This window comes from Scardinius erythrophthalmus, assembly GCF_964197995.2.
Source record: "Scardinius erythrophthalmus genome assembly, chromosome: 20".
NCBI classification, from domain to species: Eukaryota; Metazoa; Chordata; class Actinopteri; order Cypriniformes; family Leuciscidae; genus Scardinius; species Scardinius erythrophthalmus.
In genome coordinates, this window is record NC_138240.1 from 36,023,242 (window position 1) to 36,048,481 (window position 25,240).

At 36.0% G+C, this 25,240-nt stretch overlaps 1 protein-coding gene across 1 annotated transcript; it reads right to left on the reverse strand.

Moving 5' to 3' along the window:
• Positions 1–2,213: 2,213 nt before the first annotated feature.
• Positions 2,214–20,369, reverse strand: LOC308680165 (nuclear factor 7, brain-like). Its single transcript, XM_081348129.1, has 6 exons — positions 19,937–20,369; positions 17,331–17,426; positions 16,886–17,116; positions 16,786–16,808; positions 16,586–16,704; positions 2,214–2,849 (listed from the first exon to the last, which is right to left on the reverse strand). Exons 1-6 carry the CDS (start codon positions 20,336–20,338, stop codon positions 2,353–2,355), a joined length of 1,368 nt encoding a protein of 455 aa, XP_081204255.1. The 5' UTR covers positions 20,339–20,369; the 3' UTR covers positions 2,214–2,352.
• Positions 20,370–25,240: the final 4,871 nt, after the last annotated feature.

Here is a 25,240-nt window from a genome sequence, read left to right on the forward strand (position 1 = left end):
CAACTTGCTGATGACACGACAATTATTCCTGATGATAATACTGAGGTTTGGCTTTGAATACCATTAATAGCTTCTCAAAATTCTCCAGATTGAAATTAAATTTGTATAGATCCTACAACTTAAAGACATCAACCTATCCACTGTGTAATATTCCTGTTGAAAGTAGGGGAGCCTATTTGGGAATTATAATCACTAAAAACACTGATGTAATCAAGTCTAATTTCAGGCCTGTTATTGAAAAAATGCACAAGAAATATAACTCATGGTTAACAAGAGATCTTTATATAGTATAGTGAGTAAGGCAGAATTAGAAATTAAGAAAAGTGTCCTTGATGATAAATTATCTGATGGTGGGTTAAGTGTTCTTAATTTGACTATTTTCAATCAAATCTTAAATTAATTGGCTTAACTTTTTCTTTAAAAAAAAAATCAAACAAATAAATTTAATATAATCTCATTTTTTATTGGAAAAACTTGGGATATCAATTTTGTTGTTGCAATGAAAAAGTTCCAGTTAGAGAAGTTTAATGAGGGTAATACAAATAACACCAGGACAGGACGGGCAACACACACTAAATACAACATAGACCGAACAGAGAATGAATGTGAGGGATGAACTTATAAAGCAAACACACACGAGGATAATAATAGAACACAGCTTACACTGATAAACTAACATAATGATGACAATTCCCCTCATTTTATTTTAAAATACACAGAATTAAAGTAATTAATAAAGTAATTAAGGCTATCCCCAATGGCATAATCATCTTAACCCAATTCTCAAATGAATTATTAACAATCTTACAAAATCCCTAACTTTTTGTAAATGGTCTCTCTTGATTTGATAAACGTTTTAATAGCAATTTTAAAAGAAATTCCTTTAATGTCAGATCCAATCCTCCATGTAAATCAAAATGGCTTAAACCTTATTGTATATTTTGGCATTACCATATAAATATGTTATTTCTAAAGTAAAAGAAATCATTTACAAAATTATTCATAGATGTTTTCCTGTAAATGCAGCCGTTAGTAGATATATTCATACTGTTTGTGATTAATGTACTTTTAATAACACATAAATTTCATTACTTTCTGGACTGACTTTAAAATAGACATGACACAAAAACTCAACAGAACTCTTAATTTAGAACCTCATGATATTTTTCTTTGTTTTCAAAACCCATATTTTTTTGAAAAACAAAATTATGATTAAACTTAATTATTTTGGCAAAGATTTATATTCTAAAACACAAAAATAACTCAAAAGAAACCCTCATCTATTACCTTTTATGATACTGATCTCACAATATAATTTGAAACTCTTTCAAACATGAAGTCACAAAACAAAAAGATTATAAAAATATATATAAAAACAAAACAAAAGCATTTCAAATTCATGTTACATGCCGTAATATTATATAGCAACTTTTTAAAATTCTTATTATTCTTTGTTGTACATACTCTGAACGATGCCTTGTGTTTGTCTTTAACATTTTGCATTGTACTTGTCTGTAATTGTCTAAAATGGTCTCTAATTGGTATAATTGTGTGATATAATCATATATAATTATGATGCAAAAAGTTTGAAATTAATAAACACACATTGACTGAAATAATCAGGTAAATGTCAATTATTCTGAAAACATGAATGCTAAAACGGTCTCTAATCGGTCTAATTGTGTGAAGTGGAATATAAATGAAAACTTCTTGTTTATTGATCTGAGTGTTGCTGTAGTGCTGGACATCAGTCATGTGATCATCACGGCCCAATCACAGCCACCGTACTGATATTCAGATCTACAGCACTCTTACTCATAGATATCATATAAAGGCTAGATGTCTCGTGCGCGCTGCTGGCCAATGGAGATCGAAGTCCGCACACGGCGGCCATCTTGCGACAGTGGACTCGCTCACTCGTTTAATGGTGCATATACGTTTAAATAACCATAACTTGCTCAATTTTCTACCGATTTTCAAACGGTTTGGTTTGTTATGAACGTCAGAGATGTAGTTATGACACTACATACATAAACTGCATACATATGAAAAATTATAACATACATGTTTAAGCATTCGGAATTATAGCCACGTTAATAACGTTTGTAAGAAACCAAACCGTTTGTAAATCCGTCAATATTTCAGCGAGATAAGAGGATTTGTGTGCGTGCTGATCATTCACCTTAATGCACAGAGCACTGACACAAGATGGCCGAACGGCGATGCCGGAAGTGAATGTGCCATAAGACATCTAGCGTTTATATATGATATCTATGCTCTTACTCATGTGATATGGATTAAATATTGGAAACATGATGAAAGCAGGAAGATCCAGATCTACAGGAGTGACGTTTACTGACTATTGACCGGTAAGATCCTCAGAGAGCCAATAGAACACCAGAAGAATGGAAAGAGTGTGTGAGTGAAGGTGGCTGTGAATGTGTGTAGATGTGTGTTAGTTACAGGATCAGAGAACGACACCGTTCCTCCGTCATAGTCCAGATTCACTCTCACATGATCAAGATTCTGATTAACAAGAAAACCAGAACCAAAAGACAGTCTGTGTGAATTATACTGCACACTCCAGACATCAGAGTCGAAGAAATCTCCCTTCCTCTGGATTGATGCTGTAGTTACTCCAAGACTCCACCAAAAACTCTCTTTAATCTCCACATCCCAGCAGTGTGTTCCTGAGTTAAAACCCTCTGAACCCAGAACACAGTCATACAAGTCAAATCTCTCTGGATTATCAGGAAGAGTTTGATTGATCCCGCTGTATCTCACACTGGTCAGATCATCAGACAGGACGAGATGTGGATCTGCAGTGTTTGGATCCAGAATCACAGGAGCTGATGAGACACAATCAACAGATGCTTTTATTCTGATCTTCATATAATGATCAAGAGTGAACCCAACACAGATTATTATGAATTATGACACTCGTCCTGTTGATCAAACACATTTTCCTCTGATCACTGTCAGTGCTGTTATTAGTTTCACACTCGTTTTTATCATCAGCGTTTAACGGCATCAACTACAAACATTAACTAGAAAAAAAAGTTTGTCTCAACAAACTTTAAGTTGGCTTGAGAAAGCCGGACCAGAGAGTTTGAAGAAGTTTAAAGTAGTTTGATGTTTAAAGTAGGTTAAAGTTAGAAAGATAGATTAGTTCAAAAAAAAGAAAGAAAGAAAGAAAGAAAGAAAGAAAGAAAGAAAGAAAGAAAGATAGATAGATTAATAAGAAATAAAGAAAGATAGATAAGTTAGTTAGAAAGATAGATAGATAGAAAGATAGATAAGTTAGAAAGATAAATTAGTTAAAAAGAAATAAAGATATATGTTAGCTAGAAAGATAGATAGATTAGTTAAAATGAAAGAAAGAAATCTAGATAAGTTAGTTAGAAAGATATATAGATTAGTAAGAAAGAAAGATAGATAAGTTCGTTTTTTTAGTTAGAAAGATAGATAGATAGATAGATTAGTTAGAAAGAAAGATAGATAAGTTTGTTTTTTAGTTAGAAAGATAGATAGATTAGTAAGAAAGAATGAAAGATAGATAAGTCAGAAGAAAGATAGATTAGAAAGAAAGATAGAAAGAAAAGTTAGTTAGAAAGATAGATTAGTAAGAAAGAAAGATAAGTTAGTTAGAAAGATGGATAGATTTGTTAAAAAGAAAGAAAGATAGATAGATTAGTAAGAAATAAAGAAAGATAGATAAGTTAGTTAGAAAGATAGATACATTAGTTAAAAAGAAAGAAAGAAAGATAAGTTAGTTAGAAAGATAGATAGATTAGTAAGAAATAAAGATAGATAAGTTAGTTAGAAAGATAGATAGATTAGATAAAAAGAAAGAAAGAAAGATAGATAAGTTAGTTAGTTAGAAAGATAGATAGATTAGTTAGAAAGATAGATAGATTAGTAAGAAAGAAAGATATACAAGTTAGTTATCAAGATAGATAGATTAGTAAGAAGAAAAGATAGATAAGTTAGTTAGAAAGATAGATAGATTAGTTAGAAAGAAAAAAAGATATACAAGTTAGTTAGGAAGATAGATAGATAGATTAGTAAGAAAGATAGATAGATGAGTTAGTTAAAAAAGATAGATTAGTTAAAAAGAAAGAAAGATAGATTAGTAAGAAATAAAGAAAGATAGATAAGTTAGTTAGAAAGATAGATAGATTAGTAAGAAAGAAAGAAAGATGAGTTAGTTAGAAAGATAGATAGATTAGTTAGAAAGAAAGAAAGATAAGTTAGTTAGAAAGATAGATAGATTAGTTAAAAGAAAGAAAGATAGATAGATAGTTAGTTAGTTAGTTAGAAAGATAGATAGATTAGTAAGAAATAAAGAAATACAAGTTAGTTAGAAAGATTGATAGATTTTTTAGAAAGAAAGAAAGATAGATAGATTAGTAAGAAATAAAGACAGATAGAAGAGTTAGTTAGAAACAGATAGATTAGTTAGAAAGAATGTAAGATAGATAAGTTAGTTAGAAAGATAGATAGATAGATTAGTAAGAAAGAAAGAAAGAAAAGTTAGTTAGAAAGATAGATAGATTAGTAAGAAAGAAAGATAAGTTAGTTAGAAAGATGGATAGATTTGTTAAAAAGAAAGAAAGATAGATAGATTAGTAAGAAATAAAGAAAGATAGAAGAGTTAGTTAGAAACAGATAGATTAGTTAGAAAGAATGTAAGAGAGATAAGTTAGTTAGAAAGATAGATAGATAGATTAGTAAGAAAGAAAGAAAGAAAAGTTAGTTAGAAAGATAGATAGATTAGTAAGAAAGAAAGATAAGTTAGTTAGAAAGATGGATAGATTTGTTAAAAAGAAAGAAAGATAGATAGATTAGTAAGAAATAAAGAAAGATAGAAGAGTTAGTTAGAAACAGATAGATTAGTTAGAAAGAATGTAAGAGAGATAAGTTAGTTAGAAAGATAGATAGAGTTAGATAGATAGATAGATAGATAGATAGATAGATAGATAGATAGATAGATAGATAGATAGATAGATAGATAGATAGATAGATAGATAGATAGATAGATAGATAGATAGATAGATAACTTAGTTAGAAAGATAGATAGATTAGTAAGAAAGAAAGAAAGAAAAGTTAGTTAGAAAGATAGATAGATTAGTTAGAAAGAAAGAAAGAAAAGTTAGTTAGAAAGATAGATAGATTAGTAAGAAAGAAAGATAAGTTAGTTAGAAAGATAGATTAGTAAGAAAGAAAGATAAGTTAGTTAGAAAGATAGATAGATTAGTTAAAAAGAAAGAAAGATAGATAAATTAGTTAGTTAGAAAGATATAGATTAGTTAGAAAGAAAGAAAGAAAGACAGAAAGAAAGATATATAAGTTAGTTAGCAAGATAGATAGATTAGTAAGAAAGAAAGATAGATAAGTTAGTTAGAAAGATAGATAGATTAGTTAGAAAGAAAAAAGATATATAAGTTAGTTAGGAAGATAGATAGATAGATTAGTAAGAAAGAAAGATAGATAAGTTAGTAAAAAAAAGATAGATTAGTTAAAAAGAAAGAAAGATATATAGATAAGTTAGTTAGAAAGATAGATAGATAACTTAGAAAGATAGATTAGTAAGAAATAAAGAAAGATAGATAAGTTATTTAGAAAGATAGATAGATTAGTAAGAAAGAAAGAAAGATAAGTTAGTTAGAAAGATAGATAGATTAGTAAGAAAGAAAGAAAGATAGATAAGTTAGTTAGAAAGATAGATAAGAAAAAAGGACAGATATATAGATTAGTAAGGAAGAAAGATATTAGTAAGAAAGAAAGATAGATAGATATGTTAGTTAGAAAGATAGATAGATTAGTTAAAAGGAAAGATAGATAAGTTAGTTAGAAAGATAGATAGATAGATAGATTAGTAAGAAAGAAAGATAGATAAGTTAGTTAGAAAGATAGATAGATAGATTAGTAAGAAAGAAAAAAAGAAAAGTTAGTTAGAAAGATAGATAGATTAGTAAGAAAGAAAGATAAGTTAGTTAGAAAGATGGATAGATTTGTTAAAAAGAAAGAAAGATAGATAGATTAGTAAGAAATAAAGAAAGATAGATAAGTTAGTTAGAAAGATAGATACATTAGTTAAAAAGAAAGAAAGAAAGATAAGTTAGTTAGAAAGATAGATAGATTAGATAAAAAGAAAGAAAGAAAGATAGATAAGTTAGTTAGTTAGAAAGATAGATAGATTAGTAAGACAGAAAGATATACAAGTTAGTTAGCAAGATAGATAGATTAGTAAGAAGAAAAGATAGATAAGTTAGTTAGAAAGATAGATAGATTAGTTAGAAAGAAAAAAAGATATACAAGTTAGTTAGGAAGATAGATAGATAGATTAGTAAGAAAGATAGATAGATGAGTTAGTTAAAAAAGATAGATTAGTTAAAAAGAAAGAAAGATAGATAAGTTAGTTAGAAAGATAGATAGATTAGTAAGAAATAAAGAAAGATAGATAAGTTAGTTAGAAAGATAGATAGATTAGTAAGAAAGAAAGAAAGATGAGTTAGTTAGAAAGATAGATAGATTAGTTAGAAAGAAAGAAAGATAAGTTAGTTAGAAAGATAGATAGATTAGTTAAAAGAAAGAAAGATAGATAGATAGTTAGTTAGTTAGTTAGTTAGAAAGATAGATAGATTAGTAAGAAATAAAGAAATACAAGTTAGTTAGAAAGATTGATAGATTTTTTAGAAAGAAAGAAAGATAGATAGATTAGTAAGAAATAAAGACAGATAGAAGAGTTAGTTAGAAACAGATAGATTAGTTAGAAAGAATGTAAGATAGATAAGTTAGTTAGAAAGATAGATAGATTAGTAAGAAAGAAAGATAGAGTTACTTAGATAGATAGATAGATAGATAGATAGATAGATAGATAGATAGATAGATAGATAGATAGATAGATAGATAGATAGATAGATAGATAGATAGATAGATAGATAGATAGATAGATAGATAAGTAAGAAAGAAAGATAGATAAGTTAGTTATAAAGATAGATAGATTAGTTAAAAAGAAAGAAAGATAGATTAGTAAGAAAGAAAGAAAGATAGATAGATAGATAACTTAGTTAGAAAGATAGATAGATTAGTAAGAAAGAAAGAAAGAAAAGTTAGTTAGAAAGATAGATAGATTAGTTAGAAAGAAAGAAAAAAAAGTTAGTTAGAAAGATAGATAGATTAGTAAGAAAGAAAGATAAGTTAGTTAGAAAGATAGATTAGTAAGAAAGAAAGATAAGTTAGTTAGAAAGATAGATAGATTAGTTAAAAAGAAAGAAAGATAAGTTAGTTAGAAAGATAGATAGATTAGTAAGAAAGAAAGATAGATAAGTTAGTTAGTTAGAAAGATATAGATTAGTTAGAAAGAAAGAAAGAAAGACAGAAAGAAAGATATATAAGTTAGTTAGCAAGATAGATAGATTAGTAAGAAAGAAAGATAGATAAGTTAGTTATAAAGATAGATAGATTAGTTAAAAAGAAAGAAAGATAGATTAGTAAGAAAGAAAGAAAGATAGATAGATAGATAACTTAGTTAGAAAGATAGATAGATTAGTAAGAAAGAAAGAAAGAAAAGTTAGTTAGAAAGATAGATAGATTAGTTAGAAAGAAAGAAAAAAAAGTTAGTTAGAAAGATAGATAGATTAGTAAGAAAGAAAGATAAGTTAGTTAGAAAGATAGATTAGTAAGAAAGAAAGATAAGTTAGTTAGAAAGATAGATAGATTAGTTAAAAAGAAAGAAAGATAAGTTAGTTAGAAAGATAGATAGATTAGTAAGAAAGAAAGATAGATAAGTTAGTTAGTTAGAAAGATATAGATTAGTTAGAAAGAAAGAAAGAAAGACAGAAAGAAAGATATATAAGTTAGTTAGCAAGATAGATAGATTAGTAAGAAAGAAAGATAGATAAGTTAGTTAGAAAGATAGATAGATTAGTTAGAAAGAAAAAAGATATATAAGTTAGTTAGGAAGATAGATAGATAGATTAGTAAGAAAGATAGATAGATGAGTTAGTTAAAAAAGATAGATTAGTTAAAAAGAAAGAAAGATAGATTAGTAAGAAATAAAGAAAGATAGATAAGTTAGTTAGAAAGATAGATAGATTAGTAAGAAAGAAAGAAAGATGAGTTAGTTAGAAAGATAGATAGATTAGTTAGAAAGAAAGAAAGATAAGTTAGTTAGAAAGATAGATAGATTAGTTAAAAGAAAGAAAGATAGATAGATAGTTAGTTAGTTAGTTAGTTAGTTAGAAAGATAGATAGATTAGTAAGAAATAAAGAAATACAAGTTAGTTAGAAAGATTGATAGATTTTTTAGAAAGAAAGAAAGATAGATAGATTAGTAAGAAATAAAGACAGATAGAAGAGTTAGTTAGAAACAGATAGATTAGTTAGAAAGAATGTAAGATAGATAAGTTAGTTAGAAAGATAGATAGATTAGTAAGAAAGAAAGATAGAGTTACTTAGATAGATAGATAGATAGATAGATAGATAGATAGATAGATAGATAGATAGATAGATAGATAGATAGATAGATAGATAGATAGATAGATAGGTAAGGAAGAAAGATAGATAAGTTAGTTAGAAAGATAGATAAGTTAGAAGGATAAATTAGTTAAAAAGAAAGATAGATAGATTAGTAAGAAAGATAGAGATAGATAGATAGATAGATAGATAGATAGATAGATAGATAGATAGATAGATAGATAGATAGATAGATAGATAGATAGATAAGTAAGAAAGAAAGATAGATAAGTTAGTTATAAAGATAGATAGATTAGTTAAAAAGAAAGAAAGATAGATTAGTAAGAAAGAAAGAAAGATAGATAGATAGATAACTTAGTTAGAAAGATAGATAGATTAGTAAGAAAGAAAGAAAGAAAAGTTAGTTAGAAAGATAGATAGATTAGTTAGAAAGAAAGAAAGAAAAGTTAGTTAGAAAGATAGATAGATTAGTAAGAAAGAAAGATAAGTTAGTTAGAAAGATAGATTAGTAAGAAAGAAAGATAAGTTAGTTAGAAAGATAGATAGATTAGTTAAAAAGAAAGAAAGAAAAGTTAGTTAGAAAGATAGATAGATTAGTAAGAAAGAAAGATAAGTTAGTTAGAAAGATAGATTAGTAAGAAAGAAAGATAAGTTAGTTAGAAAGATAGATAGATTAGTAAGAAAGAAAGATAGATAAGTTAGTTAGTTAGAAAGATAGATAGATAAGTTAGTTAGTTAGAAAGATATAGATTAGTTAGAAAGAAAGAAAGAAAGAAAGACAGAAAGAAAGATATATAAGTTAGTTAGCAAGATAGATAGATTAGTAAGAAAGAAAGATAGATAAGTTAGTTAGAAAGATAGATAGATAGATTAGTAAGAAAGAAAGATAGATAAGTTAGTTAAAAAAAGATAGATTAGTTAAAAAGAAAGAAAGATATATAGATAAGTTAGTTAGAAAGATAGATAGATTAGTTAGAAAGAAAGATAGATAGATAACTTAGAAAGATAGATTAGTAAGAAATAAAGAAAGATAGATAAGTTATTTAGAAAGATAGATAGATTAGTAAGAAAGAAAGATACGTTAGTTAGAAAGATAGATAGATTAGTAAGAAAGAAAGATAGATAATTTAGTTAGAAAGATAGATTAGTTAAAAAGAAAGAAAGAAAGAAAGAAAGAAAGAAAGAAAGAAAGAAAGAAAGAAAGAAAGAAAGAAAGAAAAAGAAAATTTAGTTAAAAAGATACATAGATTAGTTAGAAAGAAAGAAATATAGATAAGTTAGATAGATAGATAGATAGATAGATAGATAGATAGATAGATAGATAGATAGATAGATAGATAGATAGATAGATAGATAGATAGATAGATAGATAGATAGATAGATAGATAGAGTTATTAGTTAGAAATAAAATAGCTTAAAGCTTAATTGAGTATCAAGGGCTTCTGGCAGTTAAACAGAGTTCAAAGAAAACTGAAAGTCAAATCAGTCTGAAAAGATATAGCACACTAAGTCAGAACAGTCTGAAGGTCTGACCCAAGTTTGGTGGTCATAGCTTTAACGGTCTAGGAGGAGTTAGAGTCAGAAAATTTTGGCTAAGAAGAAGAAGAAGAAGAAGAAGAAGAAGAAGAAGAAGAAGAAGAAGAAGAAGAAGAAGAAGAAGAAGAAGAAGAAGTTTAAATAGGATTTCAGTAAGTTGGCTTTCTCAAGCCAACTTAAATATGAGATTCAGACATTTGTGTCCATCAAGATGTAACAGGGCGGACATCCGCCGTCTATAATCAATGAGAATAAACCCGCTCAAGTTGTTCATTAAATGAAAGTATAGGCACTGGTAAGGTACACGGTCTCTTTATTTCTTTAAAATAAATCTACACATCAAATAAACATTAATTGAAACAAATACCAAACAAAATAACCTCTTACACAGAGTACAAACAAGAAAAAGGGCCACAATAAGGAGGGGGGCCAGATTGATTTGGTTAGACGAGTCTTGGCCTGGAAGTAACAGTCTCCGCTATTTAAGTGCAACCCGAGAAAATTGTAACACGCGTGCCAAATGTAATACTCAACCATCATATCAACCAAAGTTGTGCTATCACTGCATCACACCAACTCCTAATAAGAGATATAGTCACCTCCAGTACCAGGCCCCCTAAATGGCCAAACAAAATTAAAAAATAAATAAATAAAAAAATAAAATAAAAAAAATAACAAATACACTATACAATACAACTAACAAAAATCAACTAAATGAAACAAGAGAAAAATAAATAAAAATAAACTATACAATATTCACATAACAAAACAAAACAAATCCAAACAAACACACAATTCTAAATAAACTTTAAATACTGGGAAAAAAACAGTGGTCTAGTGCGCCATCAGCTGCCAGATGAATCTCCACAATGTGTCCTATTTCATACCGAACTCGTCATATCACAAGTCACGGACACGATACCAAGCTCGCTACCAGGAATTGTCAGTAACATGAACAGGAAAAACTGAACAGTATGAGACGTACAGCTCCAAGTGGATGACCGCGATGCCAGATTTGTTACCGGGGATTATTGGCAACATGAACCAATAACATGAAGCGATACCCTCAGCCAGTGTGCAGCAGCTCTTCCCATTCGCAGCAATGCCACGCCAAACAAACTTGTGCGTGTCTCCCACAATATTGCGCCACACACCTTTTAAGTCGCTTAGGCGGAAATTACACTGGACGCATTCTACTGTGACGTCAGTCACAATAAAAAAATAATATATAAACACTGCCAACCCACTACAAAGAGAAACTGATACTTTGGGAAAGTTAAATAACAATAAATCAATGAGATCTGTTGAGTTCCCTTTCGAAAGGGAACTCTACACTACGTCAGAATGACGCTATGGGGAACGCCTCAGGCGTGACAGGTGTCTGAAATCAATATCAAATCACGGCAATCACATTGACCGGCGACAGCCCGTGAATCATTAACGTGAATGATTAACATGCGACCTGCAAGTATAAAAGGGCGCCTTGCAAACATGACAACATCTTTTCGTCTTCAGGGACTGTTTTGTCTGGTCTTAATGTCAAGCATTAACGGCAATTAGAAAATGAAGCGCACACTTAAGGCAAGTCCTAAGGTAAGTTTTGGACTTCAGGGCCCTGAAGCCTCCCCTCAGTTGGTGGCTGGAACGAATTAGGGAGAAGCTCAAAGAAGATTTGGCTTCCGTGCTGAGTGTGTGATGGCCTTCCGGTCATAACATTTTTTATGCGTGGTGGGCCGCCGCTCATTTCTGTTTAGCCTCAGGGCTATTAGCCACCCAGGGGTAGAGTAGTTGGTCTTCCTAAAAAAAAAAAAAAAAAAAGCTTTTTTGTTTAGGTTTAGACTGACGCTGGCGCTTCAGATAGATCTTATGTCTTACCTATCAGTTTGTGACATTTGTATCCTGAGTACTTCGCTCCCCTGAGCTCTGTAAGGTGTCAGTAGGTTGAGTGTTTCACAGCCTCTCAATCAAGTTGGCTTTGGCTCCTCTGAGCCCTCAGGTAGATCTATGCTTATGGGTCGGCCCTAACCCGGGCCGCCTCTGTAGCTGGCCTAGGCTATGTTTGGGATGTTGGAGGCGTTCTGCTAAGTATAGCTGCCGCATTCATTATGTGTTAGGCTTCCTCCCCTAGATTTCAGCCTCCTCCCTTAAATGGGAGTTGTTGGCCAAGGCCCGCCCCTTTCACTGCATTCAGGGGTGATAGAGTAATGCAGGGTGGTAGTTGAGGTATGATCCTTCAGGCGGGTCAGGCTGTCTTTCGCTCTGCGATGTGATAGTTTGCCAGACCCTGTCGAACAGAGCTACTTGTTTTTAGGCCTCTAGAGCTGGCTCCACTCAGCCCGTTGAGCTGAACCACTCGAACGATGGGTGAAGGTTGGTTGGCTTGCAAGCAAGCTCCGCTTCCCCAGGCTGGGCACAGGACAAATCCCTGTCACCCTTTGGAGCCACTTGCAGGCCCGCTCCCTGTCTAACATTTCAGGGGCATATGGTGTTTCTCCCCCACTAAACGCGGGGTAGTTTTGAGTAATCCATTCTCAGCTCTGTATTATCTACCTCACACCACGATGGCTCCGGGTGAGTAGGGAGTTCTAACTACATTTCATTCCGGTATTTGAACTCCGCTCCCTTGAAGCCAGAGCATTGCCATGAGCTGATGCCCATGCATTTAGTAGGTAGGCCCTTAAAATGGGGCCTCCACTAGGCAGAGTGGCGTATGTTGTACTCCCCTGCTATGAGGGTATTGCTTTTTGCTGAGTACACTGCCTTTGGCAATGTGATTAGGTGCCAGGATGCTGTAAGTGCTGTAGTAACAGTTTTTCTGCCTTGAAGGCTGCACAGTTAGGTAGTAGGCCCCAGCAGGCCTCCTTGACCGGGTAGCCCCTAAGATAGGGCTCCTAGGCCAGCTCACCTTCGTTGGTTGGCCCTGGTAGTTCGGGCAGAAGACTCACTACCGAGTAGTAGGTCTTAACAGGCCTCCTCGGAGGTGGGTCACAACATTGTGGAGCATACACTAGGTCAAAACTTTAGGAAAGTTTTTTATTAGTATGGTTCCAGCAGTGTTCATTAAAGTAGCAGAAAGACTCGCTATCAGCTAGTAGGCTCGACCGGGCCTCCCTGTTAGGCGAGTCCCCAGCAGCAGTCACATCCAGCTGATTAGACTGTTTCAGGAAGTAGGCCTCTTCAGGCCTCCCTGGAGATGGGCTCCCACATTTTTTGTGGGGGTCAGGTAGTAGGCTTTACTAGGCCTCCCTGAGGGCTAAATCCCTCATACTGTGGTACTAAGTGGCCCTGAGGTTGAACTATCAGTTAGTAGGCCTCATAAGGCCTCCCTGAAGGCAAAGCCCCATAGACAGTCAACTGGAATGCCAGTCTGGCCCAATGTCAGCTGTGGTTTTCAGGTAGTAGGCCTCTCCAGGCCTCCCTGAAAGTAAGCTCCTTCATGTCATGGTTCTCTGGTAGTAGGCCTCACCAGGCCTCCCTGGAGTTGAGTTCCAACATACTTTGAGTTTCCACTTAATGTGGTTTTTCTGGTAATGGGTAGTAGGCCTCTCTAGGCCTCTCTGTAAGCGAACTCCCATGTACTGTGGTAGGCTTCAGTAGGCCTCCCTTAAGTTGAGCTCCCACGTTTTGTGGTTGTCATGTAGCAGGCCTCTCCAGGCCTCTCTGTAAGTGAACTCCCATGCACTGTGGTTATCAGGTAGTAGGCCTCACTAGGCCTCCCTGAAGTTGAGCCCCCGCATACTGTGGTTGTCATGTAGTAGGCCTCTCCAGGCCTCTCTGTAAGTGAACTCCCATGCGCTGTGGTTATCAGGTAGTAGGCCTCACTAGGCCTCCCTGAAGTTGAGCTCCCACATACTGTGGTTGTCATGTAGTAGGCCTCTCCAGGCCTCCTTGAAGGGTTAGCTCCCACTTACTGTGTGTTCCACTGAGCATGGTTTTTCAGGTAGTAGGCCTCTCCAGGCCTCTCTGAAAGTGAGCTCCCACGTTTTGTGGTTATCAGATAGTAGGCTTCACCAGGCCTCTCTGAAGGTGAGCTCCCACATACTGTGGTTGTCAGGTAGTAGGCCTCTCCAGGCCTCTCTGAAAGTGAGCTCCCACGTTTTGTGGTTATCAGATAGTAGGCTTCACCAGGCCTCTCTGAAGGTGAGCTCCCACATACTGTGGTTGTCAGGTAGTAGGCCTCTCCAGGTCTCCCTGAGTAGTTTCACTGTGGTGCTGGGTTTTGTAAGCTAGTGGCCGCTTACTTTCAGTTTAGCAGACCTTATCAGGCAGCTACCGAAGGTGAGCTTGCGCACTGGCTCGACTCAAGTTTGTATTCTCTGCTACGGGTTCCCTCCTGGAACCTCTTTATCCTGCTACAGCCTGGTTGCCTACCAGGTAGATCTAATGCTCCCCTCACTGAGGGTCAGTATGAGTATGTGGTCTCCTGAGTCTGATCAGTCGGTCGTAGGCCTCTCATGAGGCCTCCCAGTTAGATCAGTCCTTAGGCCCTCACAGGCCTCCTTAGTGTTTTGAAACACAAACACTGGGTTGATCCGTGGATCGAGTAGAGAAACTCCCCTCGCTGGCAAGGGTTGTAAAGCACTATGCTGAGTCATACTCTCCAGGATATCCCGTCTCTGAGATCCGGTCCGAGTGGTTTACTGCCTGCTTCGCAGTCCCTCGGGTTGGATGCCTTCCTAAAGGCAAGTGTCCAGAGGCTCTGTCTTCGGACAGACAGGAAGTGGCCAGACTGTAGTGTCTTATATGGTGACACCAGGTCAGGCCTGCCTGGTGGCATTTCAGGTGGCACGTTCCCCTGAATAGTGACTGGCTGGGGTTCCCTCAGGTTCCCTAGCCACATTCCCTAGAAGGGACCCCTTCTAAGAAGTTGAAGTTGTGGTCCTAGGCCCTTGAGCAGGCCCAGGTAGACCTTTCACTAAACTATGTTTATGGAGGTTTTCTGTGGTGTCATTTAGCTTGGGCTATGACCGTAGGGAGTGCTGTCACTGACAGCTCAGTGTGACCTGGGGGTGAGTGGTACTAGCGTTCATTTGAATTGCCGGTTCTGACAGTTGTCACTGCCTTTGGCATGCACTCCCCTTAGCATGGTGGCGTTGGTATATCGTTCCCCATAGCGTCATTCTGACGTAGTGTAGAGTTCCCTTTCGAAAGGGAACGTCTCAGGTTACGACTGTAACCTATGTTCCCTGAGAACAGGGAACGAGACACTACGTCTTCCTGCCATGCCTCGGGGCCTGCCTGCAACAGTCCCTTCAGACGATAGGATGTTGTCATGTTTGCAAGGCGCCCTTTTATACTTGCAGGTCGCATGTTAATCATTCACGTTAATGATTCACGGGCTGTCGCCGGTCAATGTGATTGCCGTGATTTGATATTGATTTCAGACACCTGTCACGCCTGAGGCGTTCCCCATAGCGTCATTCTGACGTAGTGTCTCGTTCCCTGTTCTCAGGGAACATAGGTTACAGTCGTAACCTGAGACGATTTATGCTGTAGATGAAGAACTGTAAGTTTGTGTCTGATCTTCAGCATCTGATCATCTTCATTTTATTGGCTCTTATAGTGTTTGTCTTATATGTGTTTTATTTTAAATTAGTTTATTATGACTGTCTGTTGTGTTTGACTTACAAACATGAATCACCTTCAACACTTCCTAGCCACGCCCTAGCAACCATTGTCGAGCACCCTAGCAACCCAAATCCAAAGAGGGATATCTTCTAATCTGAATGTCATAGAGGAGTTGCGGTTGGTTTATATCATTCATACTGTCAAGCAGCCTTTGAAGTAACATCATTGGCAGCTGCCAAGCCACTCCCTAGCAACTAGACAGAGTACCCTAGCAACTGTTCAGCAAGACCTATATCTCTGCACCAGAACATAGAGACATGGTGCTTGGCTCCTTTGACTAATGCTAGCAAACAGGACTTCCATCATACTTCACATGCTAGCAGAATAGCTACATGCAGATACCGATTAACTAAGTGTTGAAACATGTCAACAATGCTAACTAAAACGTAGTAGCAGCATGCTAATCACGTTAGCACCATGTTAAAAACATGTTAACTATGCTAGCATCATGTTAATCATATTAGCATCTTGCTAAAACATGCAAGCAACATGGTGATTGTGTTAACATCATGCTAGCAACATGCTAATCTTGTTAGCATTTGGTTAAAAGCACGTGTGCAAAATGATAATCATGTAAGCATAATGCTATGTACATGCTAATCATGTTAACAACATGATAAATGTTTTAACATCATGTTAGCAAAATGCTAATTGTGTCAGCATCTACCTAGTTTCAAGTTTTGCCACTGCAAGCTCCACTCATATTTTCTTCAGGAAATGTACATTCTAGTTATTATTATTATTATTATTATTATTCTGAGACTATTTTTTTTTAAATTGTAACCTCCTAACAAACATCAGACTCATCTATCTATCTATCTATCTATCTATCTATCTATCTATCTATCTATCTATCTATCTATCTATCTCTGTCATGAAGAGCCTCTAACTCTCCACCCACCCATCATGTCCAGCTCAGATCTCCTGCTGTCAGACTCACTGTTTTGGACGATGTCCTGCATCTTCTTCCAGACTCTGAACGGCAGGTTGCCCAAGTATCGTGACACATGAATCAAAGCTCCAGAAGCCATCTGTGGATCCGGCTGTGAGCTCTGGACTCTGGAAGAACATTCAGGAGTCAGAACTGCAGTGGCTTTGGATCAGAACCAGAGAGACCAGAGACAGGAGCAGATCACTCACCTTTCCATTGAGACTGGAAACTCCTGCAGAACAAACACACCATTTATCATCAAGAACTCGATCAATCATCAATCAATCAACCAATGATCTGAAATCAGACCTTCAGAAAGCAGACGTCATTGGCTTTCATCATCTCCTCCATGTCTTTGATTGTGTGTGAAAGAGCTGAGATGTGCGTGTTCATCTCCTCCAGCTTCTCCTTCATCCTCTGCTTCTTCTGCTCCTCTTCCTCCCTCAGTGCAGTGACTGTAGCTTCTTCTTCATCTCTGAGAAACTGATGAAGCTTCTCAAACTGCTGTTTAATCTGACGCTCTGTGTGCTCAGCTTGAGACTGAAATCAAAGCACATTCACTTCAATCATCTCAATCGACACACATCATTAATATCCAAGATAAACTCGGATACCCGACATAAAACGGATCCAGAAGCAGATTGCTGCTAGTCATTTACAGAAATAATAAACTGTAATCCATTATATCAAATCATAACTGTATATAGTGATCCAACAGCTGTAATAAAAATGACTCTCGTTTCTGTTTCCTCACCTCGATGTGTAAAACTGTTTTCTCAAACTCTGCTTTCATTTTTTCATTGCGTTTAAGTTTCTCCTGTAAGGACTTCAGTGCTGTATTGAGATCCTTCTAGAATTTAACATAAATACATACAACTCCAGATTACAGCGAAGAGAAGACAATACAGTGATATGATCATATAATGCAGTGAAAAAGTATTTGCCCCCATCCTGATTTCTTCTGTTTTTGTGTATATCTCATACTAAATTGATTCAGAAATTGCAATCTGAGTAAACATAAAGTACAGTTTGTAAATGACAATGTTATTTATTGAAACAAAAAGTTCTCCAATACCAACTGGGCCTGTGTGAAAATGTATTTGCCCCCGTAGTTATTAATTCCTCAGATCTATGAAACTGTATTATAATGTAGTTCAGCTGGTCTAAACACATCCAGTCCTGATCACTGCAGCCCTGTTCAGTCAAATCAACACTGAATACTGATATGAAGCCTGATTGGTTCACGTCTGTGCGCCTGTACAGACAAATGGCTTTTCAGCCGACTGCATATTTAAGTCGTGCTGAAAACTATTTTCATCAGAAGTTTTCTCCTTCAAGTGTGAAGATCATCTCCTCACTGTCTCCAAAGAGAAGAAGATTGGAGCCTTTCTGCTCGCCGCTGAAACAAGCCTGAACTAGTGGATTAACGGCTCTTCGACACCTGCAGCTCTGTGCTTTTCCCCTGCGGCTATCCAACTCTTCAAGAGAAAATATCATTATTAAAGGGGTCATATGATGTGATTTCTTGTTTTTCTTTTTCTTTAGTGGCTGTTTAAGATCTGCAGTGTTACAAAGCTCAAAGTCTCAAACCCAAAGAGATATTCTTTGTAAAAGTTAAGGTTCAGTCACGCCTTCCTATAACGCTTCATTCAAACATGCCGCCACAAATCTGGCCAATCAGAGCACACCGTGCTTTTCATTACTATGAGCTTTGTAAAAATCTACGTGTTTCAGAAAGGCGGGGTATAGAGGAGCAATAATAAAATTAATAAATATTACAATTATGACTTTTTTTAACTTAAAACCCCGTAAGCCTATTGCATTAAACCAAATACATGAAATAATGTTCTTTTTAGAACTATCACTATCTACAAAATTATACTGGTGTTCAAGGACAAGCATTAAGCTACCATTTTGTCTATTTAAATGGAGAAAAATCGATCATAACTCCAGTAAACTATGGAGTGACGCAGGGATCTGTGTTGGGCCCTCTGTTATTCTCAATATATATGCTGCCACTTGGAAATATTATAAGGAAACATGGAATTAGTTTCCATTGTTATGCTGATGACACTCAAATCTATATTTCATCACGGCCAGATGAAAACGCTAAATTATCCAAATTGACAGAGTGTGTTAAAGATATAAAAGATTGGATGACGCGCAATTTTCTTTTATTAAATCCAGACAAGACAGAGGTAATACTTATCGGTTCAAAAAACCGTCCACAAAACCTCTCACACTACAACTTTAACATCGTAGGATGTCCTGTTACTTTATCCTCTACAGTAAAAGACCTGGGTGTTATACTAGACTGCAACCTGTCTTTTGAAAATCATATTTCATATGTTACAAGAACAGCCTTTTTCCACCTTAGAAACATTGCTAAGCTACGTAACATGCTATCAGTTTCTGATGCAGAAAAGTTAGTTCATGCATTCATGACCTCGAGACTAGATTACTGTAATGCTTTATTAGCCGGTTGTCCTGCATCCTCAATAAACAAGCTACAGTTGGTCCAAAATGCTGCCACTAGAGTTCTTACTAGATCAAGAAAATATGATCATATAACACCAATTTTATCATCACCACATTGGCTACCTATAAAGTTCCTTATTACTTACAAGGTATTGCTACTGACTTATAAAGCCAAAACGGCTTAGCTCCAGTCTATTTAACAGATCTTCTATCGCCCTATAATCCATCGCACTCTTTAAGATCACTAAATTCAAGGCTTTTGGTCATACCTAGGATATCCAGATCCACTAAAGGAGGGAGAGCATTTTCACATTTAGCTCCAAAACTCTGGAATAGTCTTCCTGATACTGTTCATTGCTCAGACTCGCTCTCCCAGTTTAAAACTAGATTAAAGACGCATCTCTTCAGCCAGGCATTCATATAATACTTTTAATCTTACAGTTAAATCCGACCTCTAGTTCATAAACGCCAGAGGAGAACTGGCCCCCGACTGAGCCTGGGTTCTCCCAAGGTTTTTTTTCTCTCCATTAGGTCACCTGATGGAGTTTTTCGGTTCCCTGCCACTGTTGCCTTTGGCTTGCTCAGTTGGGGATATTTGGGGATATTTAATTTAATTAATCAATCAACAATACTATTGATCAGCATTATCCAAACGTGGACGTTTTCCACTAAAAACAAACATTGATGTATTATTTTAATTTAATACTGTGAAGCTGCTTTGATACAATCTGTATTGTGAAAAGCGCTATATAAATAAACTTGACTTGACTATCATATGACCCCTTTAAAAGAGCAAATTTGAGCGACATTTGTTGCAAATGAGTCAAATGAGCAAATTTGTTGAGTGTTGCTCCTGCAGGGCTCCCAAGACATTTGTCTTACCTTATATGATGAAACCACTTCACTGATGGGTCTGAATTTATGATTGTCATGTTGTTTTGAATCTCTGCACACTAAACACACAGGCTGTTTGTCCTCCAGACAGAAGAGTTTGAGTTTCTCACTGTGTAAACTGCAGATCTCCTCAGACCCTGATGAACGCCTCTCATTTCTCGCCTTCAGGAACGACTCACACAAGTTTTTTAACACAAGATTAACTGGAGGAGGTTCTCTTGAGGCTCTTTTCCTGCAGACAGGACACTCCTGAGATTCCTTGATTCTCCAGAACTGTTGAAGACACTCTTTACAGAAACTGTGACTACAGGATAAAAGAACAGGAACCTTGTAGATTTCACAGCACACAGGACAAGACAGTTCTTCTGCAGATACATTTAGTGAAGCCATTTTCACTGCTTGAGCTCCAGCAATCTAAACTTTACTTTCACTTTCTGAACGACGGTTTAAAAAACAAATCACCATGAGAATCACAAAGATCAGAAACAAACTTGTTCAGAAAGATACTTCTCAAATTCCTCTCTAAAGTTTTTTCCTTCGTACTCCACTGATCTCTGATTCTTTATTGCTTTTGTCGAGACAAAGTCAGTATGGCAGAAAAGAGAAATAACAAGTCAGTCTCTTCCTGGTTAGTGTTGTAAGAGGGTGGAGCTTCTGATCAAGGTGTGTTGAAACAGGTCGAACAACATCAGGGGCCTGTACCATGATGAACAAACTCAGGGTTACAGGACGAGTTGACAAAACCAAACCAATCCAACCAGGCTTTGTTGGTACCATGATGCTGTTCATCAACATTCTCTGTCAGCTCAGGCTTTGATCCTGAGTTTAGGAGTTTAGGAGTGACATCAGCAGCGAACAACCAATCACAGGCTGAGAAAGAGGGAAACTGAGGTTCATTTCTCATGAGAGAAGCAGCAGGATTCACTACAGAATATTAAGAGATTGAAAAATATAAAGAATTTAAACAAATTTACACAACAAGAAGAAAATAGCTGTCTATGAAAGAGGACAACTAAATGAAAAAGTCTGAAAAAGTACTATATCAGTGCAAGTAATAGTTGTGAAGTTAGTTTATACAGTTAATAAAGGTATAGAGAGAATTGAACATTTAAGCTCACATGCAGTCATTTTATAGCTTTGTCTATTAATTCTTAAGCATATTTATATTACCTTTATATATGTATTCAATTAAACTGTGCATAATAATAATAGATAAACTAAAAAAATTGTACATGTGTGATCGATTAAGGGTACAATAATTACATAAATAATATCTAAATCATACAAAGTTATGATTCTAAATAAGCATTTCTAAAAGCCGGACGATTTTGTCTTTAAAAGTCATTTGCTGTGTAGTGACCTTAGAGTGGAAACAAGTGGAGTGACTTTATCGCATCAGACATGTGACACAATCAGCTGTGAATTGGTCCAAGTTTGGTTTGCAACCTCTCACCTGGAACATCACCTGACCCAGACCAGTTTACCTTGGAGCGTTAGTTACTATGGTGATGAACAAGCTAAAAGCCAAACCACTTTCATGGTGCCTAAAACCCAGAGTTGGTGCAAACTAACCTGAAACACACTTGGGGCCTCATTTATAAAACTGTGCGTAGGAACCTTACTAAAAGTGTACGTGCGCCCGAAAGCCAAAATGGCGTATGCAAAAAAATATTCATACTTACTAAACCGTTCGTACGCCAGAACCTGCGCAGAATTCACTTTATAAATCCCAGTCAGCGGAAGATTGTGCGCACATGCGTCTCCACCCTGATATAACCATATATGGAGCTTACAACGCCTAGTTTTACTATGCATATCCTCATCTGCATATCATTTGCATATGATTATTCATCCACGTGATAACGTTTAACGGTACAAGACACATTACATTAATAAAAATAATGTACTTGCCTATCCTTGTCTTGTTTTTGAATACATAAATCAAATAGTGTAAAATACATTTCATCTTTTCCACTGGCCGAATTGTATTTTTAATTGTTTATATTTTTAATGGAAACAGAATGTTATTTGCACGAAACTATTTTCTCAGACAATCTTGTATTATCATGATAAGAAATTATCTCTGTGGTTAAAACATTAAAACACAGCACGCTACAGGAAAAGTGTTCAAAAACATTGCATCCATGCACAACAAATATTTCTATTGATTGAATTTGAATATAAAAAATGTTGTAACTTCTCAGTAATGATTTCATGTTTAAGTGTTCTCCATTAATTTGAATGGCATATTCTTCCATTTTTAGCCAAACAGATCAATGACAATTATCAGTCGTATTAATATGCAGGGAGATCATACATATTCAAAATAGGCGGTCTTAACCTCCAAATATGGCCCCTGGTTAAGAATGCTGATAATGATAATTCAGGTTGATGCAATTTGATTTATTGGGTAATGTAATAGGATAATTTAGAAGTTTTTCATTTTAAATAGTTATTGCTATTTGGGCCAGTTGGTGTCGCCAAAACACATACTCTTCTAAAAGAGTGCGTACGCACGATCAAGAGCATCCTTACGGTGCGCACTTATTTACGCCAAGTTTATTTTTTATAAATCCTGATATGTGCGTGGAAAAATGCGCCCGCATATTTCTATGCCCATTTTGTGCGTACGCAACGTTTATACATCAGGCCCCTGGCTATCCCCTAAACCGGCTTCATGGTACAGGCCCTGGCGTAGGGTGTGTGACTGCAACAAGCTGCCACTCCACATTCCTGCTTTATCAACACACACACACACAAAAGAGCTTCAAAGAAATAGTTCACCCAAACATAGTACAGGCCCCTAGACTATACCTGTCACGATTCCTGTCTTGTGTTCCCCTTGTCTTGTGTGGACTTTTGTTATTTCCTGTTCTGTGCCATGTTTTGTAGTCCTTTGTAGTTTTTCTTGTTGATTAGTTCATGATTGTTCCCAGGTGCATCTTGTTCGCCAATCTCCCCTTGAGTGTAAATATATCCCAGTGTTTCTCATGTTCTTGGTCTGTTGTCCTTCTATGGATGTTATGTGTGCACGCTTGTTGTCAGTTTTGTTTGTCTTCCTTGCCCATGTCATTTATCAGTTTTGCCTGGATTTACTTTTATTATGTTTGTTTGAATGAATGTTTGAAGCATCTGGATCCCACTTTTATTTCTCTTAGGGCCCTTTCACACCTACCTTGTCTGGTCCGGATGTTCGGACTTTTCAGTTTGATCCGAATCAAAATGACAGGTGTGAAACCCTTGACCATGGTCAGGACCAAACAGACGAAATCTGGTCAGACGTAAAGAGGTAATCTCGGTCCGGATCAAACGAGCAAAGGTTTAGTTTGTTTCTAGTTTGAACACATTTTCCACATATGCTTCGGACTTTCAGACCATTTACAGGAAGATCCGGTGGTTCCCGCAGGATTGCTTGAGTCTTCTCCTCCTTTCCTGCCGGCGATGATCAAATGTTCGCACAACGAGGACGTTTATTTGGCGGATTTGAGCTAGCCTCGAGTATAGTTGGAGCAGCAGGTAGTAATGCTGTAATAATAACAGTATACTGGCAACGATATGCGTCTGTTCATTCATTCTTGCATTAAAACATGAACTTTGGTTTGGACCTCGGTGCGACTCTCAGCTGTGAAAACGCCATGAAACAGCCACCGTTACAATACCACTGAGCAGTACATAAATAACACACTCATATTTATTATAATAATCACTGAGTGTCATTTACTCACATCATATTTATACTGTACATGTTGTTTTCCTCAGCATGAAACAGGAGTTTTCTCTTGTCATGGTGGTTTTGCTCTCTGGGGGTTTACGACACTCTTCTGTTCTCTGTAAAGCGATTTGTAAAGCACTATACAAATACATTGGAAGTGAATTGAATTTCATTATCAAAAAACATGAAAACTTCTACTGTCTATTAACCTTTCCCATCTCTGATGTTTCCCATATTTGTGGAGCATTTATCAACCATTACAAGTCATTGCAAAATAACAAGCTGTCAAGTGATTTTTACAAACGAGTCTGTGTGTTTGAGTGAGGAGGAGAAATAGAGCCGTGGATGGGTCATGAAATTAAAGAAACGGGAAGAAAAGGGAAGAGAGAGAGAGAGAGAGAGAGAGAGAGAGAGAGAGAGAGAGAGAGAGAGAGAGAGAGAGTGACCCTGCCTGTCTCTGACTGAAACTTCAACATGTAAAGCGATTCATCCTAAAACAGCTGTACGTCACTGGAGTCAAGATGGATTGATTTTATTTATATTCTATTTTATTGAAGAGTAAAATCTACAGCATATTTTATTGTATGCAATAGTTATAAAATTGCACAATATTTACTTTAAACATTTAAACTTTAAACAATCTATCTATCTATCTATCTGTCTGTCTGTCTGTCTATATATCTGTCTATCTACTTGCTATCTATCTATCTATCTATCTATCTATCTATCTATCTATCTATCTGTTTGTCTGTCTGTCTATATATCTGTCTATCTACTTGCTATCTATCTATCTATCTATCTATCTATCTATCTATCTATCTATCTATCTATCTATCTATCTATCTATCTATCTATCTATCTATCTATTGTCACATGCCTGTCCTGTCTTGTGCTGCACATGGGTGTTTTGTTATTTTGAGCCATGTGCTCATGTCATTGTCTGGTCCCTCCCCCTTGTTATCTGATTATTGTTTGAGTTCTTCCACCTGTTGATTTGTTTCCCTTTATTAGTCCCCTCTTGTTTGCAGTCTGTGTCGGTTCGTTGTCTAATGTTTCCCGTACCCTGTGATTCCCTTGTAAGTTTATGTTCTGTTTTAGTTTGTATTTTACTAGTTGTTTTCCCCCCCGTGGGTTTTGTTTTTGTATTTGTTTTTCTTTAATAAATATTATCATTCTCCCGCACTTGAGTCCTCGCACCTTTTGTATTTTTGTCATCCCGTGACAGAACGAACCGACCAAATGAGGACTCAGCGGAGAAGAGAGGCGCAACCAGTCTCCTGTCCGCAATGGGAGTGGATTCTTCAATTTAATGAGCTAGTCTCCCTCCGTCAGCAGGGGACGGAGGTAAGAGAGTTCAGCCAGAGGTTCTGTAGTGCAGCTGTGGGGCTGAACCTTGGCGAGGAGGCACTTAAGGATTTATTCAATCATGCACTTGACGAACCGATGGACTGGCTGATCCGAAGAGCATTTGATCGGGTCAGTTTTGTGGCGATGGTAGAGGGTCTTATTCGCCATCGGGGGAGAATTGCCAGGGGTGTGGTCCCGGGTCCGGTGGTCCCGAGTCCGGCGGTCCCGAGCCC

What these genes read in the sequence shown, in the direction of transcription:
- LOC308680165 (XM_081348129.1), bottom strand. Translation starts at nt 20,338, where the DNA reads ATGGCTTCACTAAATGTATCTGCAGAAGAACTGTCTTGTCCTGTGTGC. An exon ending in ATGACGTCTGCTTTCTGAAG is followed by an intron (nt 16,809 to 16,885) that starts GTCTGATTTCAG and finishes TTTGTTCTGCAG; the next exon opens with GAGTTTCCAGTCTCAATGGA. An exon ending in GCAGGACATCGTCCAAAACA is followed by an intron (nt 2,850 to 16,585) that starts GTGAGTCTGACA and finishes GTGTCTCATCAG; the next exon opens with CTCCTGTGATTCTGGATCCA.